General features: G+C 44.6%; 1 protein-coding gene across 1 annotated transcript in view; it reads left to right on the forward strand.

Annotated features, from left to right (window-relative positions):
* Window positions 1–204: 204 nt before the first annotated feature.
* Window positions 205–10,729, forward strand: part of kcnj19a (potassium inwardly rectifying channel subfamily J member 19a) — a 24,034-nt gene continuing 13,509 nt past the window's right edge. The window contains exon 1 of the mRNA XM_031571372.2: window positions 205–1,320. Within this exon, the coding sequence (XP_031427232.1) occupies window positions 655–1,320 (666 nt within the window). The 5' untranslated portion in view covers window positions 205–654. The remainder of the gene's footprint in view (window positions 1,321–10,729) is intronic.

The raw sequence follows: 10,729 nt of genomic DNA on the forward strand, positions 1-10,729 counted from the left end.
TGTCTCTCTCTCACACACGCACACAAACACACACACACACACACACACACACACACACACAGAGAGAGAGAGAGAGAGAGAGAGAGAGAGAGAGAGAGAGAGAGAGAGACACACACACAAACACACGCACACACAGACACGCACACGCACACACAATACACGCTCGTACCAATCCGGTCTAGTCTGACAGCGCATCCGATAAACGAGGAAACGCGTGGTTCGCGTTCTACAGCCCCCGCCCCGCCCCCTCCTCTTTCTGTTCCGCTGTCTCGCATTCGCTTCGGCATCGGCATGTGTCTTCAGAAGCAGCCACCTTTCAAAGCGCTCCTGTAGCCTTCGCCTATGTGCGCTCTGCGACTTGAAACTGACTTGAATGAAGAGGCGAGGAGCGCCGGCTGGCTTGGAGATCACACGAAAAAGTTGATAATCGACTAAATCATTCTGGAATATTCCCGTCTTGGTGAAAGTTGTGCTGCTCCTTCATTCAATTAAATATAATGATCATGTTTTGTTACATTATTAGACCATAACTTTAACTGACCAATGTGCCAATCTGCAAATGGTGCGCTTGGGTAAGTAAGTCTCCTGCTGTTAACAAAGGGTCGGATAAGTGAGATTCTCGGACCTCGCCAAGTGCCCAACACCACCGAGGTCATGGCAGCGCTAAGAAGGAAATTCGGGGAGGACTACCAGTTCGTGAACACGAGCCGGGGAACCACTTTCTCTGCTCCGGTCAAGAAGAAGCGTCAGCGTTTCGTGGAGAAGAACGGCCGTTGTAACGTCCAGCACGGAAATCTCGGTGGAGAAACTAGCAGGTATCTATCAGACCTATTCACCACACTAGTGGACCTGAAGTGGCGATGGAACCTGCTTATTTTCATTCTAACTTACACAATAGCTTGGTTAGTTATGGCATCAATGTGGTGGATCATTGCTTATATCAGAGGGGACCTGAACCATGGCCACGACCCAACTTATGTTGCCTGTGTTGCCAATGTGTACAACTTCCCCTCGGCTTTCCTCTTTTTTATCGAGACCGAGGCGACCATCGGTTATGGCTACCGCTACATTACGGAAAAGTGTCCCGAGGGCATCATCCTGTTCCTCTTCCAGTCGCTTCTAGGCTCCATCGTGGATGCGTTCCTCATCGGCTGCATGTTCATCAAGATGTCCCAACCTAAAAAGCGAGCTGAGACGCTTATGTTCAGCCAGGACTCAGTGATCTCACAGCGCGACGGAAAACTCTGCCTCATGTTCCGGGTGGGAAACCTCCGGAACAGCCATATGGTGTCTGCTCAGATCAGGTGTAAACTCATAAAGGTAAACACACACACACACGCACACACACGCACACACACACACACACACACACACACACACACACACACGAACAGATCGCATTTGGCCTCGATACAAAATGCATCAAAGCAACAGACAAGAGGCACGAACACAAAAATCTCACAGAAAAGTGCTTTATTGATAGTGATTTTATTTTTTGATAAGTGTATTCTTACAAAAAAACTGTGCGAGTCTATGTTCCAAAAATACAACTGCGCGTTTCCAGAAAAAACATTTTATCCCTCAAAACTGTTCCTTACCAAGAAAAGTTACTGCCAGCGTTTTGACACATGAAAAATAGAAAACGCATTTTCGGGCGGTTTGGTTCTTATTCGGAACTTTGTTTAAAAGCTTAAGTAGGCCATAACAAATAATTGGCCATTTCTCCAACTGAGAAATCAGGACAGTTGTTTTAAATGCGATCCAGGGTAGTGTCAGTGAGATGACACCGGTGAATCGCTTTTTGGCTTTGGAGAGACTTTCGCCAAGCAATGTAGAAATAAGATGGTCTACGGCAGTGGGTGGTTACGTGCCCTTGGAAAACAATAACGAATAAAAAAAAATGTGATTAAAAAGTTGTCTGCAGATTCTGCTGCGACCCCCCTCACACACACACATACACACACATACAGGTTACACAAAATCTGTAGCTTTTTAACATAAGACATGTTCATGCTCAATATAGAGAGGATCTTGTTATATGCTGGGTGTATTGTTTGTTTGGTGTAAAAAGTGTGCTTGTTGTATTTTCGTGGGTGCTCGTGTGTGTATGCGATGTCGGTGTGTGTGTATGTTCCCATGTTCGCCTGCATTCATTACAGTAGATTGAGCAGACTGTGGGTCAGGTTAATGATGCATAACATTCCTGGGAGACAGGGAGACACAAACACACTTGCATGCATACTCACAAACACACATACGCACACACACACACAAACACACACACCGGACACACACACACACACACAAACACACTTACTCAGACTTACACTGCAAACACTGCATGTGCACACATTTTCTTTCTAGACAGAATGAGAAACACACACACACACAAACACACACACACACAGACAGAACACAGAAAAGAGAGAAAGAATAAGACAGAGGGGGAGGATGACACTCCCCCACCCACACGCACCCCCTCATGCACACAGTCCCACTCCATCTGGACAGCATTGTAGATAAGAGGTGAGGGGGATGGATGAAGGTGGCATGGACTGCACAACATGTGGTTAACTAAGAGTTAGGTGTGTGTGTGTGTGTGTGTGTGTGTGTGTGTGTGTGTGTGTGTGTGTGTGTGTGTGTGTGTGTGTGTTAGAAGTGTAACAACCACTGTTGCTCACCCTGAAATATGTCTCCAGTATGCTCAAAATAGGACTGGAAATAACTACCCTCACTCTTCTATCACCAGGAGTCCTGTGCACAATCTGTAGACAGAGGGGGGTTAAGAGCCATCCATCACAGGGCAATGAAGGGGTATGCTAACACATGGTTAGTAATAGGCGCTTTTCCGCTGTAGAAACTCGGAGCACTTCCCAGGTGAAGTGAGTATTCCTCATGTTTACAGGAACGCCCCTCTATTGAGCCCTTTCAGTCTAGTATTGTGCTCTTCGATTGCAACGTCAATTCTGAGCACAGCAGGACAAAATAATGACATATTTCTCCAGTGGCAGCACCAACATTAGAGCTTTCAATAACGTTAGGATTACCTCAGGGCCGAGGCGACAGCTGAAATTTGCTATAAATGTGCTAACCAGGGACGTGCGGTCCTATGAGGCAGGTGAGGCAGAGCCTCATAAAATAAAATAAATATTGATATTTCTCTACTAATCTGTGGTATAGGTGTAATTTCTGCATGATTCCAATCATTTCGAGCATTTTTATAATCAAAATCGCTGAATTCGCTGAATTTGCGCATGTCCTATTCAAATAGACGGGAGAAAACAAGGGACGTGCGCAGGGGCGGCCCTAGCACATTTGGCGCTCTAGGCGAGCTTCACTCCTGGCGCCCCCCCCCCCCCCCCCCCCCTACAAATACAAAAATATTTGTTTTCCCCACGAAAACGGAATTGCAACTTTCAAACGCTATTTTGCCCTGTAAGACTGCATTTCTTTCACATAAACACAAAAACGAACGCGACGATGAACAAACATTAATTCAAGAACAAATCACTGAGAAAATGTCACGCCTGTGCTGGACTACGCTCCGGCCACGCCCCCTGTTCAACTGTTTATGGACACACACATTTTTGTATTCCAAGATGCATAGCTCTTGATTAGTTGAATCATGTCTAATTAAACTGGCTAGCTCGCTCCACCAAAACTAAAGCTGTCCAAATTTGATTACTCAAATTTGTATGACGCAAAATGACGCAAATTGCGGTACAGCTGAACTTGAACTGATGTTTCGACTGAATGGCAATAACAAGGAACGCCACAAGTCACTGGCTAGCTAGCGTTAGCTAACTAGCAAGATTACATACAATCCATTCACTAAAGTTGACAATACAACACTTTTTTACCAGTATTCCTCATTTGTTGACAAGTTGCCGTGTTTGGCTTCCTTAATGGGTGTGCTATGCAACGAGTAAGATATGTGTAGTGTTGTTGCACTGGCTATTGGCTTTATATGTGCGCCCCTATTTTAATCATGTCTTTTTTGTATAATGTAGAATAAATGGACATATCATTTTTGATATACCCGCCTCTGTAAAATCCTTAAAGAACTATGTGACAGGGAGTAGGTAAACTTTCAATGATAAGGTACATCTTTTCTTCTTAACTCCACTAAAGTGCCCGGGGCAATTCACGCATTCGTGAACGTTTTCTTATCTGGAATTCATTCTAGGCTAGAACAGGATTTAAGGATTTACCTTTCTCCTTGGCACGTTTCTCTTCTTCTTCCTTTCTTTTCTTCTTAAATTGCGCCCCGGACGCCTCACTGTGCTAGCATGTTCTGACAACACCAAGGACGTACGTACCCCTTCCGTTTTCGATTTTTGGCTAATTTTATGTTTTGTTTTTATGTCAAAATATTGGTTGGAGATATAGAAGGGGGCGCAAAAAAACTCTGTCCAGCAAAACAAAAATATAATTCTTGTTTTTTTTTTTTTTGCTGGGCGCAGTTTTTTGCGCCCCCCTCTGAGTGGCGCCCTAGGCGACCGCCTATACCGCCTGTAGGAAAAACCGCCCCTGGACGTGCGGTCAGATTAGGCACCATGTATTGTCTATGGGAGCTAGTGAGGCAGTGCCTCACCTAGGATTGCGCAATCGCTCCAAACGTGCGCATGCGTAGAACCTTTGAGCTGAGCTCAAAACGCATTGGAAATTCATGTAGGTGAGGCACACAGTACCTCTGCCTCAATGAAGGGGGCGTGCGAGAGCGCACCTGTCGGGGTTATGCTGGGAAACGTTGCTCTTCTTCTCTACACTTCTACTTGACGGCGAAAATGGAAGATTTTATTGCTAAGCTGAAGCAGTTCTCAAAACTGGACTTTCAGTCCAAACGTGAAATGATTAATAATGGGAGACCAATGCCGGAGTTAAAAGGTATGCTTCAAGCGACGGGACAGAAGATAACTCGATCGACTTCTCACATTCAAAGCCAAATTGCTTTGAACATGTTTGGAACCTCAAGAATACATTCGGTTTTGAACTTACAGCGGCAGCTCCGTTGATTTCCCATAATTTCTATTGGGATTGTTTTATGTCTATGTGAAGCCATTTAACATCACTCAAGTGGTTGTGATCACTCGGAACCCAAGACTGCTTTTTATTGGTGAGCTGATTTTGAGAAATTAAACTTAAATCGTAGGTAAGTTGTGTTTCTTGGTTGCAATGGTTATCCTGTTGCTACGTTAGCTAATTAGCTAGCTAAGGACACTTAATAACCTTACGAGTTAATCGGAGGAGTTCAATTTGCATGAAATGATAGCTGGTTATCTAGCTGATGTTATAGTCTCATCGATTTAACTCTTAAAATGATAATGGAAAAAGGTAGAAACCCTCAGGGTGCTTGTGCAACTTCGTAAGAAAGAGTTCATATTCAGGAGTTCATATTCATGAGTGCATAATATTTACACATGAGTTCATCACAAGCTAGCAGCTGCCTACTGTATGCACCTTACCTATGTGTGTGTAAAGAATGCTGATATAAAAAACCAGTAGTCAATGTGAAAGCTGCCAATTGAATGGTGATCTTAGATACTCTATCGTAAAGGCGCCTATTAACGCCCCAGCTATTAAAAACATGTATAGATCGAAAAATCTTTAATCAATCAATCTTACATATTTCAGTAGCGGTGGGTGTCTAGATTAGGACTGGTAACTTGTTTTGATTTCAACTGAAACGTGTTTTCAGTTTTTTTTTTCCGTTGTGTAGACTGGCACGCAAAATTAGCTGATACAGGAGGTGGAACCCATTAACAGCCTTTCTGTATATATGTCTATGGAAAGCTCTATGACCCTCACAAATTCTCGTTGCGAAATCGAATTCGTTCAGTTCGTTCCATGAGGGTTTGTACACACAGAAATAAATCGCTGTCTAGTACACTAAATAACGCTGTACTGCAATTTTTTGCACACATACAAGTTAAATACCCCCTTTTGGTAGGAGCGTATGGTGTTTAAAATCCGTTATCCTGGTTGATATAGAAATCAATATTAAGTAACATGTACCTGCGTGAGGCTGTTAATAGGTTTCGGGCGTTAATAGGCGCCGTTACTAAATTGGGTTTATGTATTTGTAAATTTGACTCTGAAAAAGTCAGTGCCTCACCAGCCACGAACCTCACCGCACGTCACTGGTGCTAACCCTCAGTGAAATGGCTTCATGGCAGATGTAATTACTTGATAAATTAATCTCCCAACACCACTTTGATTAATTCAAGTCTATATTTTCTATAACTATGATGTTTTGCTTGATCAGTTTTCTTGTTCATTCAGTGACCTTAACTTCAACAAGCTATAATTTATTTAGCTGTATTCAGCGCGTAACCTCTGGTTTAGGTCGCTGGTTTATTGAGCTGTATTCAGCGCGTAACCTCTGGTTTAGGTCGCTGGTTTTAAAAATGACGCTTGTTTTTGTCTTCCACGCACATCGCGTTTAACCAATAAGCATCAACCATCACTGCAAGCCCTACCCAGCAGTTTCAGGGCTGCACAGAAGTATCTACCCCAGAGTAGGTATTCATTTCGCCCCCGAAATGGCCCTGAAAGACGTCCTACAGGGGTAGTTCCTGCAGTGGAAAGGTGCTGGTCCCCTTCAAACGGCCCGCAAGTCCCTGCAGTGGAAAAGCATGTCGTATCAAACACTTTCCCAATGACGTCTTTGTAGCTTTGAGGCTGGACAGCAGAGCACCACATTTGAGACTGTAGGCTCATGTGCTGTGCCGCAGACAGCTTCAAGCACAGGTGCTTATCTCATTATCGGCACCGGTAAAGTGAAGGAGTACAGAGCGCCGATCAGACATGCACACGTCACCGTGCATTCACAGCGTCTGGCCCCACTCAGACCTGCGCAAGCGATCGCCTACACCGAGAGACCCATTCAGAACTCATTTATTAAACATGTCAGGACACACTGATCAATTAACAGCAGCCAGCCAGCCAGCGGGGGACTGACTTAATGAGAATGTATTTGTGCATACGGCGGGCCAGGTTCAAGAGGAGCCACCTTTGAAGACTCAAAAGATGACTTAATGAGGAGGGAGAGTGAATGGATGACACAGGGATCGGTGTAGTAGTGCAAACAACAAAAGAGTGCAAGAGTGCTAAGAGTGAAAGGAGAGTGAGTGGGGGGGGGGGAAGAAATGTTTTGGGAGTCAGAAGGAAAGCAAATTAGTGTGGCGTTTTTTTCTGGCAACCACTGCAGGAACACTCTCATGGGCAATCCTGTTCTATTTTATTCTTTTATTGTATCTGCCCTCTCTCTTCTCTCTCTCTCTTTCTCAAAGTGTCTCTATCTCTCTCTCTATCCTTCTTTCTCTCTCTCTTTCTTCTCACAACCCACTCTGTGGTCTCCCCGGTATTTCTGCGCTGCTCAGGGGATTTAGGAACAAATGCTTCACTTCTTATCTGAAAAGATTTCCCTCACTGACACAATAAATGTGTAAACGGATCAAAAATACAAAAATAACTCTGACCTCTCCTGGAAAACAGAGGGCTCAGTACCATCCTCCATGACTCACATTCAGCTTACATAAACCAACAATACTGAATCGGAGAGACATCGATGAGGGTAGTTTTTTTAAAGTTTTTTTACCAAGGTAAAACAAAGCAAGACGGCAACAGAGGAAAAGCTAAATCTGTTTCATGACTAGCAGTACGGTGAGGAAATGTTGCAGAAGTGTTTGGTAAATAGCTCCCTGAGCTCTCAGTAGCTGCTCAGTGTGTATTTGTAAAGGCAGAGCAGCCATTTGAAAAGCAGTGTGTGTTTGCAGTGATTGTAAGCTGATGCACAAGTGAGAATTCATTTACACGCCCAAAGGGAAATGCTATCTTTCTCTCTCTCACTTTCTCTCTGTCTCTATCTCTTTCTGTCTCTCTCCAGCGCATACATTTACACACAACCACACACTTCCTCCCAAACACCCAGCCCCATGCGCACCTTAGTGTGCATTTACACAGACCAAACAGCAGGGGCACTCTTGTTTCATTCCCCCTTCACCCTCCCACCTTATTCCATCCCCTGTTACCCACGGGTTCCGATTACCACAGTCTTATGTTCTCCACTCTAGTGCAGGTTACGTCCCATTTCATACAGAGATGATGAGGAACGCCCACGTCAGGCATTGCAGAGGAAGCCCTGGTGTGGAGGAGTTCCCACTACCTCTAATGATCCCCAGGCACCGGCGGAGCGGCAAGCTGCTCACAGTGTGTGTGTGTGTGTGTGTGTGTGTGTGTGTGTGTGTGAGAGAGAGAGAAAGAGAGCTCACTTTTTTCTTTGTTTCAGCTAGGGTTTTCCCTGTCTAAGCTGCAGTATCTAATACAGAAAAGGTGTTGGACTTTACAGTCTTGCATAAGTGATTATGTCTACTTAATCACTTCACTTCACTTTTTTTTTTTGTCTTTTTGTGTGTGTATGTGTGTGTGTTTCTGGGGGTGGGGGTAATCATGTATTTGTTAATATTTGCATGCATGTGTGCCTGTGTGCATGTGTGTCGAGGTACATGTGTGTGTATGTATGAACGTGTGTGTGTTTGTATATGCGTGCGTGTGTGTATTCATTTATTTGTTCAGCAGGTGCTATTTCTTCTCATGCACTCACGTGTGTGTTTGTGTATCACATATGAATGCCATATATTTAGACAGCAGCTCACTCAGCCGTGTGTGTGTGTGTGTGTGTGTGTGTGTGTGTGTGTGTGTGTGTGTTTGTGTATCAATGGCACATATGAATGCCATATATTTAGACAGCTGCTCACTCAGCCGTACGAGTGACTGGATCAGAGGCAGCGTCTGGCACGCGTCCCTGTCTCTATTAATTACACACAATCAGCTGTTCTCTCCGTGTCCGCCTCCACCGTGCCAACTTGTCATTGTTGCGTCGTTGTCGTGTTGTTGTGTCGTCTTGTCAGTGGCCCCGTGCATCTAAAAGGCGAGTCCAGGCGTCAGAGCACTAAACTTGTTGCGAGAGGGATTAGTGTTTGTAGGGAGCGGGTAGAGAACAGAGGGTGGGGAGGTGGTGGAAATGAGTGGTGGGTGGGAATGAGAGGGGTGCTTTAAGAGTGGGCTGCTATCTGGTGAGTTTGAGGAAGAGAGAGAGAGACATGGGATTGACACACACACACACACACACACACACATACACACACAGATACGCTAGTGTGCACACACATAGACACACAGGCAAACACAAGCATGCATAAGCGCGCACACACAAACACACACACACACAAAAACACACACACACACACACACAGTGGCGGTTCTACATGGAATTACGCCCCGGGCGAAACCCCCTCTGAGCGCCCCCCCGCCCCCCGCCGGGAAAAAAAGAATCTAATTTATTTTTTATTATAACAATATAAGTGAAAGACAAACTTAAATGTATCAATTGCACAAATCCTTCAATAGAAAATTTGACTAACACACTTAAGAGAATCAATGCACACATCATGTACATTAATGTTAGCTAACCAGCTCTCTGCAAGTTAGGTTAAGCACTCAACATGCATTATGGTATAGTTGAGTTAGCTAATCGTGGCTAACGGGATTTCGCTAACGCTGGCTAGTATAGTTGTGTCAAAAGGAAATATATGGTCTAACCAGCTAGCTATCGACCTGTTCATTATTAAGATTATACTAGTACTCTGTATGCTGTTATATTCTGTTAGTTGTGGCTAGCGGGACTTCGCTAACACCTAGCCTAGTGTCAGATGAATGAACATGTTCATACCCTATGGTCAAATCAGCTAGCTAACGCTAGCTAGCAAACAATTCTGTTGGTGCTCAACATTAGCTGGTTGCCTTAATAGGAATTTAGGTTAAGTTACACTTGACTGAAAACACATTTTTACCTTGTCCACTTGAGCATCCTTCAATAGCTTTCTTGATAATGTAATAGACTACTCTGTAAAATATGTATTTAATTTCCCTCGGGATAAATAAAGTATCTATCTATCTACCTATACTCTGCTAACTACGTACTACCTTCACCAGTTGGATAAGTTGAAGCAGTCAGTGGTCTCCTTCCACCAATTCACCTTGCCCTTGGTGACCACATCATCGTTCTGTATTACCTATTTGTATTAGCCATTTCACACAATTCAGAAAAACGAAAACGTGCAGGAATTATAGGCCTGTAATTATAATGTTATGAATGTGCGTTATTGGGAAGAAAGTCGAGGTGTGACTGCTATACAGTGGATCCCCGCGCCCCCTCCCCTTCCCCCTTCTCACGCAGGATCTGTCCACGGCACCTTCTTAGCGAGCAGAGGCGCCTGCAGCTGCAGGGGGCGCCAATTTGCCAATTCCACACACAGTGATATGATAGATAATAGAAAACCGCTTCGCGGCCCAGATGATTTTTTTTTTAAGTGCCCTTGCCGCCCCCCACGTCTTATGAAAAAGTGCCGCCCCGGGCGGCTGCCCGGGTCGCCCGTGCCTAAAACCGCCCCTGCACACACACACACAGATACGCTAGTGTGCACACACATAGACACACAGGCAAACACAAGCATGCACAAGCGCGCGCACACACACACACACACACACACACACACCTACACACCTACACACACACATTCTCTCAGCCTCTCTTTGTCCTGATTCACAGAGCACTCAGACAGCCAACCCTGAGAGCATATATAAAGAAGGGAGTTGAAAAGCAACAAGGGTGAAAACAAAATTAAACGTGCTTCCATTGTTGATGGAGCAAAAAGAAGATGCTTTC

This window comes from Clupea harengus, chromosome 1 (genome assembly GCF_900700415.2).
Source record: "Clupea harengus chromosome 1, Ch_v2.0.2, whole genome shotgun sequence".
Lineage (NCBI taxonomy): Eukaryota > Metazoa > Chordata > Actinopteri > Clupeiformes > Clupeidae > Clupea > Clupea harengus.